This window comes from Dendrobates tinctorius, unplaced genomic scaffold (genome assembly GCF_039654945.1).
Source record: "Dendrobates tinctorius isolate UK_male_01 unplaced genomic scaffold, ASM3965494v1 ptg000026l, whole genome shotgun sequence".
Taxonomy (NCBI): domain Eukaryota; kingdom Metazoa; phylum Chordata; class Amphibia; order Anura; family Dendrobatidae; genus Dendrobates; species Dendrobates tinctorius.
The window spans coordinates 20925063-20946092 of NW_027361694.1; the positions used below are offsets into that span (position 1 = coordinate 20925063).

Genomic DNA, 21030 nt, shown 5'->3' on the forward strand with positions numbered 1-21030 from the left:
TGCAGAGTCCTGCCAGCTGGAGTGTGCAGCCTAAATAAGCGTTGGAGATATAATACACAGCACAGAAGTGTGGAGCTATTAACTTGTCAAAAATTTGACTGTTGATATCTTCGCAACAGAGAGGTGACATTAATTCAGCAGCATTCATTGCATTGTGTGCAGAGTTCACCATGAAAAATTTAGTGAAAGGTCCTCTTAATGGAATTTTGAGTGGCATTACTCACTAATAATGATTACTATACGTACAATATTTTTAGTGCATTTTTTAATATTATGATAAATGGCTCACACTCAATAGTGTACTAGTGACCAAGTTTGAAATCTTGATCTCCATATTTCTTTTTTTCTGTCATTTGTGTAATTCCTGCTTTGTCTCAGACATTCTTTCCTTCCTTCTAGGAAAGTGTCAAAGTGATCCAACCTATTTTTCTGGGAAACGTTATAAATTACTTTGAGATGGCTGACCCTAATGATGCTGCCTTGACCAGTGCCTACATAAACGCAGCTGCCTTGTCTGTCTGTACCTTAATCTTGGCAGTCTTTCATCATATTTATTTTTATCATGTACTTCGAGCTGGCATGAAGCTTCGTGTGGCAATGTGCCACATGATTTATAAAAAGGTGAGCATTTATAATGGATTATCTCTAGGTGGTTAATTATTTTTCAAGGTCATCTCCTTAATACTAGAAGAATAGAGTTTTGTACTGTTTGCTCCATAATATCAGGGCCTTTATTCTAATTGTTTCTTTACAGTATTATCAATATAGTGTGCTAAAATGTTAGCAGGTGTGGAAAAAATGCAGCAAAGTAAGAGTGCTTTCAAAAGTACAAGTGTTAATAGTTTATTTTTATCAATTAATAAAATCCAAAGTGGAAAAAAAAGAGAAATCTATTTGCTGTGACGACCCTTTGTGCTCAAAACGGCATCAATTCTTCTTGATACACTTGCACACCATCAGTGATTTTTTTTTTTTTTTTTTTTTTTTTTTTTTTAAGAATTATATTTAGGTGTATTAGTAACCAATCATACCAAACAGGAGATAATTAGTGATGAGCGAACATGCTCGGATAACATGTGATCTGAATATCTTCAGCGTGCTGAATATGTTTTGAGCCTCTCCGGCAGTAACACATGCAGGTATTTCTTGCTTGTTAGCAGCGACCGGAGTTATCTCAGATTGCTGCTGTTGAACCATTTTAAATGGCGCTTTCAGTCACTGACAGCGACATTTAAATGACTTGTGTGTGGGTATACTGACTCCTATCACCCCCCCCCCCCTCGTCCTGCCCCACAATGTGATCGCCGGTATCCAATGGATTAACCCGGTAACCCGGCTTGTGATGAAGGCTGGCATTTCACTTCTCATTATACCTCCACCTGGGTTTTATAGAAGAACATCAGTTACACTAAGTAGTTACATAGTGAGGTTGAAAAAAGACTCAACCATCAACTTCAAATGGGATGGGAAAGAACGAAGGGAGTGGGGTTTAGGTACATCCATTATGCATGATCCACAACACCCTAAAGAGAAATCTTGTCCGCTCCTGATTCCGAGTGTCAATTGACTGGACAGTGCTATTTAGTATGAATGATGAATACTAGGGCTTAAATCACTCCCTTTTCCACATCCATAAAGAAATTAATATTATATTTTTAAGATATTTGGTATTGTCCTGTCTGTAAGGCTGTGTGCCCACGTAGCGGTTTTTTTTTAAGCGTTTCTGCAGCGCTTTTAGACAAGTGATTCTGCTGCAGAAACGCTTAAGAAAAGCATCCAATTGATTTTTAATGAAAAACGCACATGTTGTGCCAATGATGCGTTTTTAACCGCTGCGGAAACGCTTAGTGATTAAAAACACAGCATTTTCATTAATTTTGCGGAATCCATCAATTATATGGGCAAAAACGCTTGACAAACGCTTACGAAAGCGCATCAAAAAAGGCATGCGGTTTCCAGGGAGCAGGGTGTGCGATTCTGCTCAGGAATATTCTGCTTCAGAATCGCTACGTGGGCACATAGCCTTAAAGTCCAAATTACAAAAATCGAAAATTATTTAAACCTAATCATAATCAACAAGAATAAAAAGAAATAAAACTCTTGAATTAATATTGGACTGTGGTAGAAAACCATTGCATGATGGTGCCGTGTACGGTCATTACTGGCCGTGATAATAAGGTAGTTACACATTTAATCATTTAAACTTTAAAAGGGGGGACATTTACCGAAGACCACCATTATTTAATATGTTCGTGGTCTTAATGGAACGGCACTGAAGATGTGACACATTTATTAAGAGGCTCACCAACTTGTTAAGTGGTAAGAGCAGTGTGAAAACAAGAGAAGCATTGAGACCTTTCACCAATCTTAAATTTTAATAAATCACTGTTTCACTAGTCTAATACTTTTATTCTAATACAACACGTATAACTTTTATTTGCAGTATAAGGGGTCTATAAAAGGTATATGTTCCTTCTGCAGCTAATAGATCCCAATAATGTTTCCTCCGTTATTTTCTTCTAACGTTGGAGAGTTTTTGGTGTGATGTCAGAATTGTGCCGGCCTGTGAGAACTTTTTGTTTGCGTCTCCGACACGATTCCACATTAATGACCGATTTTTCTATGTTTGGATTGTTTTAGGCTCTGCGTCTCAGCAATACCGCCATGGGAAAAACAACCACTGGTCAAATCGTAAATCTGTTATCGAATGATGTCAATAAGTTTGATCAGGTATATGTTCTTATTAAATTCTATTATTGAATGTTTTTCATTTTTACAGAAGAGCAGGTCATAAAACTATAAAAGCATCATAAGTAACAGAAAATACACAGTGTAGTAGCAATAAACTATTCCCAGAGTGTAGACACTGCAAGAGCTCAACAGTAAATATAGTGTAATTACCCAAAGAGAACCAGCAGTCAAAGAATCCATAAAATGCAATATTTTATTGAATAGTATTTAAAAATTATGGACATACAGTGCATGGATAGGGAGGAACAGCAAATGTACCTGGAAACAGTGGTGGCAGTGGGGTCGGTCCAGTCCCCGACGCGCGTTTCGGAGCCAAAAGACTCCTTCCACTGCTTCCAGGTACATTAATGTAGCCATCAGCTATTTTATTTGTGATGCTCTTTGAGCATCGGCTGAGTTATGATGTGTGTTCCTAACTGTCAGGGAACCTTTCCAGCTTACATAAGGGCAGTAGCACTTGCTACATGGTGATGCTTTATAACACTCCTTGCTATATAATTTCTATGTGTCCCTGACTCATCATTAGTACTTTGCAATTATTTTTTTCACATTGCTGTCTTCCTGGTGCTGTGCCTGCAGTGTGGCTGGTCCTATGACCACTGTGTTTCTACATTTGCTGTTCCTCCCTATCCATGCACTGTATGTCCATAATTTTTAAATACTATTCAATAAAATAATGCATTTTATGGATTCTTTGACTGCTGGTTCTCTTTGGGTAGTTTCTAGTAAATGTGCAGTTTTCCTACATTGTCCTGCTTTATTATGTGGATCATGATATACAATATATATTAGTGATCATTCCTTTATGGCCATTATAATCGTTGATTTTTTGGCCTCCACATTAATATGTCTATCACCTATTTATTCAAATATAGTGTAATGAATAATATCATTGCATATTGACAATTCTCAAAAATATATCAGTAAGGACAGGAAAGTAAAGGTGCCTACGTATTACATAGCTGTCACCAAGGGGGAGAAAGCTGCAGGCAGACTAAAGGGGGTTTTACACTAAGCGATATCGCTAAAACGTCACTGGTTTTGTGACGTTATAGCGATATTGCTAGCGATATCGCTATGTGTGATACTTACCAACGACCGGCTCCCCCGCTGTCCATCGCTGATCGCGCGAGAATGTCCGGCTCCATTTCTCGTCGGGCGCTTCCTGCTGAGACTTCCTGCTGTGACGACGAGCGACGTGTAGACGCGGGCGGGAGGACGCAGGATCGCTGTGTGTGAATGGTAAGTATCGTGCGCTGCGTCGCTGCTGCATCGCTGTGAGATCTTTCTGTATGAAAGCTCACTAGCGACCATTTAGCGATGCACCAGCGATCCTGACCGGGTCGGATCGCTCGTCGGATCGCTGGTGCATCGCTAAATGTAAATGGGCCTTAACAGTCTATTGATGGCTTATGACCTGTGAGAGCAAAGGATCAGGCATGCTAAAAATCCAACCTGCTCTAGCCTTTTACCAGTAATCTGGTGTTAGAGAAAAGTTGGGACTGCACTGTACACATTAGATGACTGTCAACATATGACAGAACCAGTTTGTCAGAAGCAATCTATGGGTCCCTTAAAGCCGAGCAGCATGATATAGGGGCAGAGATCCTGACTCCAGCGATGTGTCACATACTAGGCTGCTTTTTGTACTTTCAATAAAATCCCATGTTTTATCAGCAGGTGATTCTTACTAAAGGGCTACTAGTATCATCATGCCAAGTAGTCTTCTTGCTCTGTGTAACCCTGCCCCTCTCCAGAGTGTTTTAGAAGCTTTCTGCCTATGAACAGTGTACACAGGAAGCTGCCACTCTGTGGTTTGTGCGGTGTTATACAGGGCTCAGTATTCAGAGAATTGGTAGATCTACAGCACAGAAAACAGTGATTTTATCAAAAGTACAATAAGCCGCCCAGTAACAGACAAATCCCTGGAATCAAGGTATCTGCCCCCACATTATGCTGCTCAGATTACATAGCAAAAACCTGGTGTCAAATTCCCTTTAGGTGTAGATGAAGGTACAAAACAAGACGCTATAACTATTAGGCTCTACTCACCTGTCTATTTGTCATCTATTTGTAACAAATCTTGTGTTTAAAAAGAACTGGATCCATTACAAATGGAGTAAAAACACTAAATTAAAACCAAAGTTTCCCATTTGAATGGATTTGTTAAAAAACACATTAAAATAACAAGAAAGGATCAGTTTAGAAACAGACATTTCTTAGTTTCCACTTTGCAGTTGTTTTTGTTCATGCACAGTGCTACAGAACGGATCCCTTAATGGATGACCTGACAGGTGACCATCCATTATGAGCCTTTACCCATATACTTCATTGTTAAAAAAAAGTATTCAGTAGTTGTGCAGAATAGGTTTTTCTATCAAGCTAAAAAATGGATTATGGCTGGATTTCAAACAAACATAGGACATTTTAGGATTCTCTCCTCCATCTTATTTACGTTTTTTTTTTTTTTTTTTTTTTTTTTTTTATCCCTCCCAAAACTGATCCAAAATTGTAACAAACTGGACATGTGAACATAGCCTGATGGTATATAACACCAGGATACATGATCCACAGAGAGGATCAGTGATCAGGACTACAGAGGACTTGCAAAGATTTAAACAGTATAAAAATTCGTAAATATAAGGCAAATGTGAAATATATCTGAAGGGGCCAATAAGCCAGAGGAAAAACCATTCAGACAAGTTTTCCTGTCCGTAGATGTCACCTACGGAATTATTTTAACCAAACAGAACTTTATTAGTTTGGCTAGATATCTATACAATTCGTTCAGATTACCTTCTCCAGGAATCCTCAGTTTGCCTCTATTCAGACCATGCCTTCTCTGTATTCTTTTTTTACTTTTTAGAACAATGGACAATAAATTTAGCATTTGTTATGTCTGCTAAGAAATTACTTGGAGTGTTTTGAGGAATGTTTTTCATGCGGTGTTTTAAGAGGTAGATACAAAAGAAGAGAAATATCAGTCTTTCCTTTATCTATCTCCTTTGTTTTGGATCCACTGATGGCTTTGGCTCAGAAAACTGCCACAGTAACCATATGTGTTGATCTTATAGGAGTATCCTGTGGAGACGTTACTGTGTGCATGTTTTATCTCAACAGGTAACCATTTTTCTACACTTTTTGTGGGCTGGACCACTGCAGGCTATTGCGGTAACGGTGCTCCTTTGGATGGAGATCGGTCCATCGTGCCTGGCAGGAATGGCGGTGCTCATTATACTTATGCCTTTGCAAACCGTTCTTGGAAAATTCTTCACATCATTGAGGTGAACATTCCTTCTCAATATACTATTCAAAAAAGATATAACATACTTATGTTTCAATCTCAGTACCTGAGAAGCCATAGGAATGCTTCTTGCATGATCTAAGAATAATAATTTTATATAGCACCAATATATTCTGCACTTTACAGTTAAGCGGGGACGTGTACAGACAATAAAGACGTCACAAAGTAGCACAATTCAATAGTTACAGGAAGAGTGAGTGCCCTAATCGCAAGCTTTCAATCTTTAAGGCGATGGCATCACAATAGGTAGAATGTGCTTGTAATGTACGGTCCAGCCATCATTATAATTAATAGGGGTTATGATATAAAGCTGCATGAGCCAGTCACCATCTATTATCTAAGTACAATTACCAAGTGCTATTGAGTGCATGAGGATGTGGGGATGGATGAGTCGAAGGGACCAGATTCTGTGGAAAATGTAGAAAGAGGGGCCAGGGAAGAGTTTTACTATTGATGTGAGGTGATGGGCCTGTCTAAAAATGTGTTTTTAAAGCATGCTTAAAAATGTGGGATCTGGGTATTAATCAGATTGTCTGTCTGTCTGTCTGTCTGTCTGGTGTAGTGCATTACAGAAAATTGCTGCAGCATGAAAAGTCTTGAAGACTGAAGTGGGAGATTCGGATTTTGGGGGATGTTAGTCTTAAATCAGTTGCGTAACGGAGAGTTCAGGTAGGGTGAATAGATACAGATTATGGGGGGAGATGTAGGGTGATGCAAAAACTGAAGCACTTTGTGAGTGAGAGATAAATTTACATTGTAACCAGATGGGTAACTAGTGCAATGAATGGCACAAGGTAGAGATGTCAGTGAAGTGGCTGGACAGAAATATAAAAATATTTATATTTGAGAGTCCTCAGTGGTTGATACCTTTTAATGGCTAACTGAAAAGATGGTAGCAAATTGCAAGCTTTCAAGACTACTCAGGTCTCATCAGGCATTGACTAATACAACATCTGAAGATTTATATTTATACACAACAGGGCACAGAAATAACGCAATAGATAAGACAAGTGATGTGAATCAGCACTGAGTGTGTCAAAGGTTTTCAAGTTTATACTCCCAGATCATTCTGTCTCTCTGAGATTTAACGTTACCTTTTTAATACAATACATACAGTATTAAAAGGTAAATTTAAATCGCAGAGAGACAGAAGGATCTGGGAGTATGAACTTATGACAACCTCTAACGCACTCAGTGCAGGAATGAATGTGTTGCATGGATTTAATGTCTTTCTACATCAACAAAGGAATTTGCTCCTCAGACCTTGCAGGTGGGGGGGCATCACAACACAGAACCAGACCCCAATCAGAAGACAATAAAACTTTCACACTCCTTATGTATGAACTTGTCATGGTTTGTTTGGAAGTTTTGGCTGGTACTTCAGTGGTTAAGGCTTTTTAGCCTCTTTCTAGCTGTGAGAGGGCTTTAAATAGCCTCAGCTGGGCTCCAGTCTTTGTTAGTTATACTTCTGCCCTCGGCTGAGTAGTTTGACCCTTGTGCGCTTGTGCCTGCTCTTTGTATGTTATCCTGTTACTGACCTGGTTCATCTCCCCGTTTGGCTTTTGTCTATTGATTCGGTACTGCTCTTTCGTTTGCCTGGTTTCTGACTTCTGCTCTGTCCTGACTGCCTGTTTTGCCAGTCCCCCTGGTACTTCTGCTGCCCTCTATGGTATCTTAGACTTGGCTTGTATTTGACTCCTCTTTTGTATCCCGCTCTTGTACCTCACTTTCCTCTCGGTCTTGACCTCTGCTTTCCTGACATACTCCTGTTGGCGTCCGCCGCTCTCCGCTACCTTCCCCGGGAGCGTTGCGGCTGGCTCCGCCCCGGTTCCATCCCCTGCGGTCACATGCTGCAGGTCCTGCACGTCAGCGGCCGTGCCCCATCCCGGTAAGCTTTGTGTGCTGCCCAGCCCCGCTTGTCTGGGACATAGCGGGATACGTGAACTGAGTGAGCTTTATCAATCACTGTGTTCCTGATAGAACTATTCCAATATTTATGACCACCACTGTTTATCACTCTCCTATAATGACAGTTCTGCTTTACATCACTTGTCTTACCTATTACATTATTTTCCCGTCTCCCATGACGGCACACATGAGAGAGAGGGGATCCGCCCAGTCAGGACAGGAACCCTACTGAAGATAAAAGGGCGGTACCTCTCCCTCGCTTCAGTTGGGTTTCCTGTCCTGACAGGGACCCGTGCTGAAGACAGCAGGTCACACTTACCTGCCCCTCTCCCGTGCCGGCGTAGAAGATCAGGCTGGGCTCCTGAGCGCTGGACGTCGGGATGGAGGAAGCGCCGTCCGCGGGTCCTCCGGGGCTCAGCGTCCGAGCGGGCGCAGGAACAGCACGGCGGGGGTCCTGGGGCTCTGCCGTGGCTGCCGCGCCGCCCTCTCCCCCTCTGCCGGTGATTCCCTACTCTGGAGGAAGTGGGGCAAGACGAGCAGCGTCAGCAGCAGCGACAGCAGCAGCGTCAGCAGCAAGACCTCTCGCCAGATGCCAGGCCGAGCCACCAACATACCAGGAGCAGTCACTCAAGTGGTGGGAGCGGCAGTCATAAGCGCAATCGGCATGACTCTGGGACGTCCAGGAGAAACGTCACGAGTGCATCTGAGGAGCCTCCGAGATCGGTACCCCTGATTGACAGCGGTGGTGAGTGATCTACGTGAATGTCACCCTTATGGTAATGGGGTTCCATTTTTTCTGTTTGATCACTAGGGGGCGAGGAAGGCCAGCAGCAAAACCAAAAATAGAGAATGCGCCCTATGTAAAAACCCGCTGGCAGATCAGTGGCAGAAAGATCTCTGCGCTGACTGTATTAACAGGACTATACAGGAGGAGACCCCTGATTTGGTGACTAGTCTGAAGGAGTTAATACATCAGGAGGTGAAAGGTTCCCTAAAGGCAGCCCTTAAAAAGAAAAGAAACCGTAGAAGGAGCTCCGATTCAGAGGCCTCGCCAAAGCAGAAGGGGCGGGATAGATCTTTGTCCCCCTCCACCTCCTCTTCCTCTACGCAGTCCTCAGAATCCTCCTCGGACAGCGATATAGGCGGCCGTCCATGTTTCCCAACGGAGGACGTAGAAAAACTGGTCAAGGCCATTAGAGCTACAATGGGCCTTAAAGAAGAAAAAACTCCCAAATCATTAGAGGATGTAATGTTTGGAGGACTGGAGGAAAAGCGAAAGCGTACCTTCCCTGTAAATGATAAAATAAAAGCGCTAATTGACAGGGAATGGAAAAAGACAGAGCGGTCAGGGGGCTTACCTTCCACATCAAAGAGGAGGTACCCCTTTGACCAGAAGGACTCAGAAACCTGGGAAAAAGTCCCAAAAATTGATGGGGCTGTAGCCAGATCCTCAAAAAAGTTATCCCTACCATTAGAAGATTCTGGCGTGTTGAAAGACCCGCTTGATAAGAAAGCAGATGGGTTTCAGAAGCACATCTGGGAAGCTTCAGCAGGGGGATTGAAGCCAGCAATAGCCTGTACCTGTACTGCTCGTGCCCTCATGGTCTGGCTGCAACAAATAGAGGACCAGATCAAGGATAGAGTTCCTAGAGACGAAATTCTAGCTAATCTAACATTGGTGCACGGAGCAGCGGCTTTCCTGGCCGATTCCTCTGCAGACTCCGCAAGATTGACAGCTAGAGCAGCAAGCCTGTCAAATGCGGCATGACGAGCCCTGTGGCTTAAAGGGTGTCCCGGAGATTTACCCTCTAAGCACAAGTTATGTTCCATTCCATGCGATGGCCAATTCCTCTTCGGGAAAAAACTAGAAGAGATTTTGGAGCATGCGGGGGATAGGAAGAAAAGCTTTCCCCGATTTCCGGGAGAACCTAAGAAGCAGCCCTTTCGGAGGAGGAGATTTAACAGGGGTCGTCCCCCGGGAGATAGAAAAAGCTGGGACTTTAAAGAAAAAAGAGGATCGGGCTATATGTTTAAAGGGCCCTCCACTTCCTCCAAAAAATCTCCCCAATGACATTGGGCCGGAGGTATGGGGGAAGGCTTTCTCTCTTCCTTTCCGCCTGGGCAAATATCTCCCCCAGTAAATGGGTCCTAAATATAATCAAGGATGGCTTAAAAATAAAATTCATCCGTCCGCCCAGGCATACCTTCATAATAACACCCAGAAGGAAAGCCCAAGAGCAACAGCTGGCTCTGGAGACGGAAGTCTTGGGACTAGTGAAAAAACAAGTCCTACAGGAAGTCTCAGCGCAAGAAGAAGGAAGGGGGTTCTACTCCCCCCTCTTCTTAATACAAAAACCAGACGGCTCTTGGAGAACCATTGTCAACCTGAGGAGACTCAATCAGTGGATAGACAATTGCTCCTTCAAAATGGAGTCAATCAACACGGCCACAAAGATCCTGTTCCAGCATTGCCTCATGGCAGTGATAGACTTAAAAGATGCCTACTATCACATCCCAATCCATCGGGAGTATCAGAGATATTTGAGAGTAGCGCTCTATATCCAGGGGCAGGTGAGACACTACCAATACGCAGCCCTTCCGTTTGGCCTGTCTACAGCCCCGAGGGTATTCACCAAAGTGATGGCCGAAGTAATGTCTTTTCTGCGATCCAGGGACATAGTGATCGTCCCATACTTAGACGACTTTCTGGTAATAGGGAGGTCGGAATCCCACTGCACACTTCAAGTGAAGGAAGTAATAGCAACTCTAGTAGGACTAGGATGGATAGTAAACATCCCCAAGTCAAGGATAACCCCAGTAAAAGAGCAATCCTTCCTAGGGTTGATATTGGACTCCGAGCAACAACGCTGCCTCCTACCAGAGAGGAAAGTGACCAAGATAAGAGGCCTAGCTCGCACAGCAATACAAAGACCAAATATGACACTGAGGAACGCAATGTCCCTTTTAGGCTCACTGACATCATGTATACCCGCAGTAACATGGGCGCAGTACCACTTAAGGCAACTACAGTGGGAAGTCCTGTCAGCGCAGAAACAATTAAAAGGGCATTTAGAAGGCAAACTATGTCTCTCAGTGGCTGTAAGAGATTCCCTGCTCTGGTGGACTGTAGAAAAGAATCTTAACAGCTGGTGTCCCGTGGCAAAAACCAGTCGAGGACATCATTACGACAGATGCGAGTGCCACAGGGTGGGGAGCACACCTGAGATCCCATACAATACAGGGGACCTGGTCCTCACTAGAAAGCGACCAGAATTCAAATGTAAAAGAACTATGGGCAGTGGAAAAAGCCGTGAAACATTTCCTTCCCTTACTTCAGGGCCGCCACACCCGGGTCATGACGGACAATCAGGCAGTAGTAGCCTACATCAATCATCAGGGGGGAACGAGATCTCGGGGCCTCATGCAAATATCAGATCTACTCTTCCAGCTAGCAGAACAACATCTGTTATCCATCACAGCATTGCACATAAAGGGGGCAGAAAATATACAAGCAGACTTCCTGAGTCGCAGGCATCTAAGACAAGGGGAATGGTCCCTAAACCCCTGAGTCTTCCAACAAATAGTTCAGGCCTGGGGCAGACCAGAAATAGACCGGTTCGCTACCGCACACAACCGGAAGGTCAGGAAGTTCTGCTCGCTAAATCCAAGGGAAAACCCCTTAGCAGTAGATGCCCTACAAATACCCTGGAAGTTCATCCTGGCCTATGCATTTCCCCCGATAACAATGATCCCAGTAGTAGTCAGGAAAATCAGGGAGGATCGGGCAAGAATAATTCTTATAGCTCCTTTTTGGCCGAGAAGGCCTTGGTTCTCCCTTCTGAGGCTCATGTCAGTGACAGATCCATGGATACTACCAGAGATTCCAGACCTGCTTTCCCAGGGACCAGTGGTCCACTCTCAGGTGAAGGGCTTCCATCTAGCAGCCTGGAATTTGAGAGGGCGCTACTGAGTCGCCAGGGATTCTCTCCAGGGTTAGTCTCTACCCTGTTGAAAAGTAGGAAACCAATAACATCCCAAATCTAAGGTAGAATGTGGAAAAAGTTCCTAGACTTCCTGGGGGAACCTTTAGGGGATGTAGCTCCAGTGGGACCTATCCTAGAGTTCTTACAGTCGGGGCTGCAACTGGGGTTAGCCACTAACACACTCAAAGTTCAAGTCTCAGCTTTGGGGGCCCTATATAACTGCAATTTAGCAGCCAATAGGTGGGTGTCCCGGTTCATTAAGTCCTGTGGCAGGTCAAGGCCGGTCATTATCCCAAAGATACCACCCTGGGACCTGAACCTAGTTTTGGAGGCTTTAACCAAAGATCCCTTCGAACCACTACTAGAGCTGTCACCAAAGCTACTTACACTTAAAACGGTCTTACTGGTAGCCTTAACGTCAGCCCGAAGAGTCAGCGACCTACAAGCTCTGTCTATATGTCCTCCTTATACACAGATCTTGGATGACCGAGTGGTTCTAAGACCAGACCCGGCCTATCTCCCCAAGGTAGTCCAAAAGTTTCATAGGACTCAGGAGATCTCCTTGCCGTCGTTCTGTAACAATCCCAGAAACCCGGGGGAGCCAAAGTTCCATACATTAGATGTAAGAAGAGCCATAATACAATATATGTCAATAACTAGTCAGTGGAGGAAAGATCAGTCCCTTTTTGTAGCCTTTCAGGGTAGTAGAAAGGGGCACGGGGTAGCTAAAAGTACCATTGCCAGATGGATCAGGGAGGCCATTATGTTAACCTACTCCGCAAGTGGCGCTCCGGTTCCAGAAGGCATCAAGGCTCACTCCACCAGAGCCGTGGCTACCTCCTGGGCAGAGAAGGCTGAGGTATCGATTGAGCAAATTTGTAAAGCCGCTACTTGGTCCTCACCTTCCACCTTTTTTAAACACTACCGACTTGATCTGTCTTCCTCTACTGACCTAACCTTTGGTAGAAGGGTGCTGCAAGCGGTGGTCCCTCCCTAAGGTGTCTTATTCTACAAAAGTCTCTCATGTGTGCCGTCATGGGAGACGGGAAAACACCAAGGTTACTTACCGGTAGCCGGTTTTTCCGGAGCCCATGACGGCACCTGTATATTCCCCCCCTTTTCACTCCTTTGGTGTGCACTTTAGTTTGGGTGTTTTTTTAGTTAGATATAATGTGGTGATAGTTTTACCATGTGTACTAACCCGGGGGGCCTCTCATGCTCTGTAAACCAACTGAAGCGAGGGAGAGGTACCGCCCTTTTATCTTCAGTAGGGTTCCTGTCCTGACTGGGCGGATCCCCTCTCTCTCATGTGTGCCGTCATGGGAGACGGGAAAATAATGTAATAGGTAAGACAAGTGATGTAAAGCAGAACTGTCATTATAGGAGAGTGATAAACAGTGGTGGTCATAAATATTGGAATAGTTCTATCAGGAACACAGTGATTGATAAAGCTCACTCAGTTCACGTATCCCGCTATGTCCCAGACAAGCGGGGCTGGGCAGCACACAAAGCTTACCGGGATGGGCTCCGGAAAAACCGGCTACCGGTAAGTAACCTTGGAGTTTCTGTGCTGTGTTGTGTATAAATTGTGATTCTTCAGATTTTGTATTAGTCTATTCGTGATGAAGAGACCTGAGTAGTCTTGAAAGCTTGCAATGTGTTACCATCTTTTCAGTTAACCATTAAAAGGTATCAACCATTAAGGACTCTCAATTCTGAATATTTTTCTATCTGCTGTCTAACACGGTACAATGATATATATCTTTCCTGGACAGAAATATGACACTGGCTGCCACATTCAAGACTGATGATCTGTCTTTATATCGAGATATCACTTTTTCACTTTTTCTGTGGAGCAGAATGTTATGTATTAAAAAAAGGGGAAATCCAGTCCAAATCATTGTTACACGTGTGATGGACACACGTGTCAAGTCTGTGATCCTGAAATACAACTGATTTCCAAAATAAAAGGTCTCTACAGAATGCTGTAACCTTTTTGATATTGTAAAGGGCCTGTCACTCTAAAGGCCCTTTTACATTTAGCGATGCACCAGCGATACGACCCGGTCAGGATCACTGGTGCATCGCTAAATGATCGCTAGTGAGCTTCCACACAGGAAGATCTCACAGCGATGCAGCAGTGACGCAGCGCACGATACTTACCTTTCACACACAGTGATCCAGACGTCCTCCCGCCCACGTCCAGCGTCGCTCATCTCACACAGCAGGAAGCCCAGCAGGAAGCAGACGACGAGAAATGGAGCTGCCCGATCTCGCGCGATCAGCGACAGACAGCGGGGGAGCCCGTCGGAGGTAAGTATCACACATAGCGATATCGCTAGCAATATCGCTATAATGTCACAAAATCAGTGACGTTTTAGTGATATTGCTAGCGATATCGCTATGTGTAAAACCCCCTTAAGCGATATCGCTAGCAATATCGCTATAACTTGTGACGTTATAGCGATATTGCTAGCGATATCGCTGTGTGTGATACTTAACTTCGACCTGCTCCCCCGCTGGTTATCGTTGATCGCGCGAGAACGTCCAGGACTGTTTCTCGTCGTCAACTTCCTGCGGCGTTTCCTGTGGAGACACAAGCGACGAGCGTGGAGCCGGGTGGGAAGACGTCAGGATCACCTAGTGACAGGTAAGTAGCGACCCCCGACCGCTGCGATGTCGCTGGTGAGATCTGCCTGTGTGGCAGCTCACTAGCGACCACTTAGCGATGCACCAGCGATCCTGACCGCGTCATATCGCTAGTCGGGATCGCTGGTGCATCGCTAAGTGTGACAGTACCTTAAGTCATAATTTTATAACATTATTTCAACCAACTTGTCTTTTGAGGGGATTGGTTGATGTAAATGTAACAACCAATATGATAAGTTCAATTTTGTTATAAATATCATGAATAATGGTATGGAAAAAAAAATTACAAAGGAAAAAAAAATATGAAAGTTAATCATTGAGATGTATAAATTGCCAACTGTCCATAAATTGTATGATAGTATGAAAAGGCGTCCATGAATGTTTTTCCAATGTGTCAGTAAAAAATGTTGACCGTTTTTTGTTAAGCTGTCCAGAGAACGTAAAGGTCAACTTTGCGACCCTGTAGACACGCCAAATGGGATCATGGAAGTGTTGATTTGAATTTATATGCTAGTTTTAAGTATTCTTGTGTACAATCTTCTTTTAGGGGAAAGACAGCGGCCTTTACTGACACCAGGATTCGAACAATGAATGAAGTAATATCTGGGATGAGAATTATTAAGATGTATGCATGGGAACAGTCATTTACAGAGCTGGTCAATGACATACGGAAGTAGGTGGTGCTCCAGAAAGTAGTGCTTGTAATACATAGCAGTCCTCTTTACAGTAAGCCTTCTTAGACAAACCACATCTTTCTTGTCTTCTATTCATTCATTTCTGTATATTCTGTGTCGGTCACACATTACTAGCCATCTATCTTGTACATCTGGTTGTACAATGATTCAGGGTTACCACTCAGTTTAAGACCTAATTCACACAACCGCACGGTGACTGCATTTCTTGTATGTGTTATTGCTGTAAGTCCTGGCCAAGTCATATGATTATGGTAATGTTAGTTTGGGCCATAAGACCCACAGTTGGGCCAAGATATGTGAATTGGTCCTCAACCTCATGGAAAAGTAGACAACTGATCTGTTAATTCTTATGAGGTTCATGAGATTAAGGGTTTAGGTTGATTGACAATACCCTCTTTTTAAAAAAAAAAAAAAATAATCAAATTAAATTCTACAGTTTGTTTTTATGACTGGTCATGGCGACTCGTACGCAATTTTCTTTGCATTGAGTCAAACAATGCATGTCATTTTGTTTTCTGCTTTCGCCATTGTAGAAAAGAAATATCCAAGGTCCTTCTAAGTTCTTATCTGCGTGGAATCAACCTGGCATCATTCTTTGTTGCAAGTAAAGTCATCGTGTTTGTGACTTTCACCACGTATGTTCTGCTTGGCAATGTTATCTCTGCCAGTCGAGTGTTTGTTGCAGTGTCCCTTTATAGTGCAGTGAGACTCACTGTCACTCTCTTCTTCCCCTCAGCTATTGAGAGGGTTTCTGAGGCCAAGGTCAGCATAAGGAGGATAAAGGTATGCTTTTTTTTTTTTTAACATGCTCCATACTTTATTGTGCTCAATCTTGAAAGCTTTCCTTTACTAAAATGGGTATTTGTACAATGGTGCTAGTAAATTACATCTGGACCTTTCACTGTCCCTTAACATTGTGTCACAGTTTTCAGTGAGATTTCAGCTATATTGCAGCATTTGTCTGTGTAACCCAAATAGCAGAGCATTGGAGAAGAGGCTGGATAGGACCCGTGCAGAGAGAAATACAAACCGCGCTCAAGGAATTAACATCTATATATTTGTAAGGGAAAGATAAAGGGTTATAGCCTCAAATGCTTAATTTTCAGAAAGTATGCATACTTACTGTTAATATGTAGACTAAGCCCTACATAAGGTTTCTTGAACATGTGTCTTTTTTTTTTTTTTTTTTCCAAGATCTGTCTGCCCCTCGGTTTCTCTAGTTTCACTTAGATGAATGGACACCCCTAATCTTGTATACTAAAGCTACATTTTCCAGAAGCACTCCTTTCTCCTCAGTTCTGCAGTCCCCTTCCACCTCTCCTGTGTGCTCCTGACTAACCACACATCTTTGAGCTACAATCAAGTTAATCTAAGTGTAGAATTCACCTTTGCAACAATTGCTCCAATACAGTTTTCTGCCTGAGCAATTTGTTTTAGCATTGGCGGCTGGTTATAGCCGAGCTTGAATATATTGCACTCCTCCACAACAGCATTGTTCAGTTGTTTGCTGCTGACAGATTAGTTTTGTGAAACTGCAAATGCTGCTCTGTTGATACATACAGTTGTGGACAAAAGTATTGACACCCCTGCAATTCTGTCAGATAATACTCAGTTTCTTCCTGAAAATGATTGCAAACACAAATTCTTTGGTATTATTATCTTCATTTAATTTGTCTTAAATGAAAAAACAAAAAAAGAATTGTCCTAAAGCCAAATTGGATATAATTCCACACCAAACATAAAAAAGAGGGTGGACAAAAGTATTTGCACTGTTCGAAAAATCATGTGATGCTTCTCTAATTTGTGTAATTAACAGCACCTGTAACTTATCTGTGGCACCTAACAGGTGTTGGCAATAACTAAATCACACTTGAAGCCAGTTGACATGGATTAAAGTTAACTCAACCTCTGACCTGTGTCCTTGTGTGTACCACATTGAGCATGGAGAAAAGAAAGAAGACCAAAGAACTGTCTGAGGACTTGAGAAACCAAATTGTGAGGAAGCATGAGCAATCTCAAGGCTACAAGTCCATCTCCAAAGACCTGAATGTTCCTGTGTCTACCGTGCGCAGTGTCATCAAGAAGTTTGAAGCCCATAGCACTGTGGCTAACCTCCCTAGATGTGGACGGAAAAGAAAAGTTGACAAGAGATTTCAACGCAAGATTGTGCGGATGTTGGATAAAGAACCTCAACTAACATCCAAACAAGTTCAAGCTGCCCTGCAGTCCGAGGGTACAACAGTGTCAACCCGTACTATCCGTCGGCATCTGAATGAAAAGGAACTGTATGGTAGGAGACCCAGGAAGACCCCACTTCTTACCTCAAGACCTAAAAAAGCCAGGCTGGAGTTTGCCAAAACTTACCTGAAAAAGCCTAAAACGTTTTGGAAGAATGTTCTCTGGTCAGATGAGACAAAAGTAGAGCTTTTTGGGCAAAGGCATCAACTTAGAGTTTACAGGAGAAAAAAAAAGGCATTCAAAGAAAAGAACACTGTCCCTACAATCAAACATGGCGGAGGTTCCCTGATGATTTGGGGTTGCTTTGCTGCCTCTGGCACTGGACTGCTTGACTGTGTGCATGGCATTATGAAGTCTGAAGACTACCAACAAATTTTGCAGCATAATGTATGGCCCAGTGTGAGAAAGCTGGGTCTCCCACAGAGGTCATGGGTCTTCCAGCAGGACAATGACCCAAAACACACTTCAAAAAGCACTAGAAAATGGTTTGAGAGAAAGCACTGGAGACTTCTAAGGTGGCCAGCAATGAGTCCAGACCTGTATCCCATAGAACACCTGTGGATAGATCTAAAAATGGCAGTTTGGAGAAGGCACCCTTCAAATATCAGGGACCTGGAGCAGGTTGCCAAAGAAGAATGTTCTAAAATTCCAGCAGAGCATTGTACTCGTAAGAAACTCATTGATGGTTACCGGAAGCGGTTGGTCGCAGTTATTTTGGCTAAAGGTTGTGCAACCAAGTATTAGGTTGAGGGTGCCAATACTTTTGTATGGCCCATTTTTGGAGTTTTGTGTGAAATGATCAATGTTTTGCTTTTTGCTTCATTATCTTTTGTGTTTTTTCATTTAAGACAAATTAAATGAAGATGATACCAAAAAATTTGTGTTTGCAATCATTTTCAGGAAGAAACTGAGTGTTATATGACAGAATTGCAGGGGTGTCAATACTTTTGGCCACAACTGTATGGCAGAGGATTATCTTCTGGCATATGTATCACTAGAGCTGCATTTCGCAGCTACACATGATTGATTTCTCAGCATGCAGCAAACGCAGCTCACTGTCCGCAGAGCACCATCCTGTAGTATATCCCCTTTACTAATATGGAACTGTCCAATTGTTCCCAACATCTGCAGTTTATGAAAAGAAAAATCACATACAGTATGTAGAATTTCAGCAATGTGTTTCTTCTTACGCCTTCCTTTCATAGAGGGCATATTAATTCTATTGATACTATTAAAGGTTATATTCTGGATTTTATTAAAAAACAAAAATGTACCTAAGCACCAAAAGGCAGGTAATTGCAACTTGCCTGTCATGCCTAACGTCGTTCTTCCCCATCACAAAGCGGTTACATACCACTTCTGTTGGGGATTCAGCTGCCTCTGCTGATGCGACAATGCGTGACGTCTGACGTCATTTTGACTGACAGCCGGCTCCCCCAGTTAGGCATCAGGGATCCCCGTTGCCTTTCAGAATGACATCGGCAGTCCCACCCCATCGATGGAGCGGAGAATAAGCCTTTGCTCTGTAAATGTGACGTCTGCAGAGGCTTCTGAATTTCCGGCAGGAGCAGTATGTGACCCCTCTGAGTCGGGAAAGAACGGCGCTGGGCGCAATAGATGGGTAAGTGCTTAGGTTACTGCTTAGGTACATTTTTTGTTTATAATAAAGTCCTGGATATCCCCTTTAATGGCCATTCATGAAAACTCTGTTGGCTTTCTCAAAAGGAGCTTTCAGTGATAAATGATAAAACCACCATTTCACATTCACCTTTGAGTGACCTTAAGTCTATGCAAATGGAAAGCTTTCATAAGTCCTAGTCTCACTATGGAATTGTGTAAAAGACGCAAAGTACACCCCTACTTTCCTTCATAGTAATTACAGATTTATTTCTACATTCCGGAGTGGATTATCTGGCTCACATTTCAATTAGAATTGTCTTTGTAAACTAGAACAGACCCATCCCCTGCTTTTTGCTATTCTACAGTTCTTTTTCACTGTTAATACACTACATAGTTGCTGATTTGTTGTGAACATATCTATCGACAGTCTTCATATTTTTTTCTCCATTTTAAAACATTGCCAAAGCACTGAAGATATCTGTATGAGTTTTTATTTGAGAGCACATAACTTTGACTGGTTAGTTTCAAAACCAAGGTCAAAACTTGTAGTTGTTTATTCTGACCCGTCTTGATAATACGTAGAAGTTATCAGGCGACCAAAAGCTCAGCATACCAGTAAAGAGGATGGCACTAGAGCCAAGTATCAAACCATATACTGTGTGTGTGTGTGTGTATGTGTATATATATATATATATATATATATATATATATATATATATATATATATATATACATACACATTTTGATACTTGGCTTGAGTACCATCTTCTTTACTGGTATGCTGAGCTTTTGGTCGCCTGATAATTTTTACGCTCAAAATAACATCCATGAGTGTAATACACCCCAAAATATCTGTTTGGAAAATGCAGATCTTTGTATAGCTTTAAGGTACTGTCACACTTAGCGATATCGCTAGCAATATCGCTGTGTCTGATACTTACCTACGACCTGCTCCCCCGCTGGTTATCGTTGATCGCGCGAGAACGTCCTGGACTGTTTCTCGTCGTCAGCTTCCTGCGGCGCTTCCTGTGGAGAGACGAGCGTGGAGCCGGACGGGAGGACGTCAGGATCGCCTAATGTGACAGGGAAGTAGCGACCCCCGACCCCTGCTTCATCGCTGTGAGATCTGCCTGTGTGGCAGCTCACTAGCGACCACTTAGCGATGCACCAGCGATCCTGACCGCGTCATATCGCTGGTCGGGATCGCTGGTGCATCGCTAAGTGTGACAGTACCTTTATATGCAAAGTCATATGGCTATGCTATAGGGAGATATCGATTTATAGGATTGCTACTTTCTATCAGTGCACTGGTGATCCTCTTATCTTCCCCTGTCAAGAATCTGTTTTTGCTATTTTAGATGTAAGAATTCTTCTATTTGTCGTGTTTTATGCCGGAAATGTCACATTCCTACGTGACTTACAGTGGCATGTAAAAGTTTGGGCACAATTATGAACAGTTAAGCAAGTTGAAGATGAAATGATCTGTAAAATGCCTAAAGATAAACATTAGTCATTTCCTTTGAAGTATATAATATACTTTCATCTTTTATATTTTAAAAATTACAAAAGGGAAAATAGGCTGATGCAAATGTTTGGGCACCCTTGGAGATTTAAAGGGAATCTGTCACCCTTTTTTCCCCTATTAGCTGCCGGCATAGACATCGGGGGCTTATCTACAGCATTCTGTAATGCTGTAGATAAGTCTCCGATGTAACCTGAAAGAGAAGAAAAACACATTATATTATACTCACGGAGGTGGGCGGTCCGGTCCGATGGGTGTTGCGGTCCGGTCCGGCGCCTCCCTTCCTCATGCGATGACGTCCTCTTCTCCCGTCCTGAAATGGCTCTGGCGCAGGCGCATTGCTGTGCCCTGTTGAGGGCA

At 43.1% G+C, this 21030-nt stretch overlaps 1 protein-coding gene across 1 annotated transcript in view; it reads left to right on the forward strand.

Moving 5' to 3' along the window:
* Positions 1-21030, forward strand: part of LOC141084702 (ATP-binding cassette sub-family C member 4-like) — a 184270-nt gene that overhangs the window by 107385 nt on the left and 55855 nt on the right. Inside the window, exons 4-8 of the mRNA XM_073569578.1 lie at positions 400-621; positions 2641-2730; positions 5872-6035; positions 15143-15268; positions 15824-16073. Of these exons, the coding sequence (XP_073425679.1) occupies positions 400-621; positions 2641-2730; positions 5872-6035; positions 15143-15268; positions 15824-16073 (852 nt within the window). The remainder of the gene's footprint in view (positions 1-399; positions 622-2640; positions 2731-5871; positions 6036-15142; positions 15269-15823; positions 16074-21030) is intronic.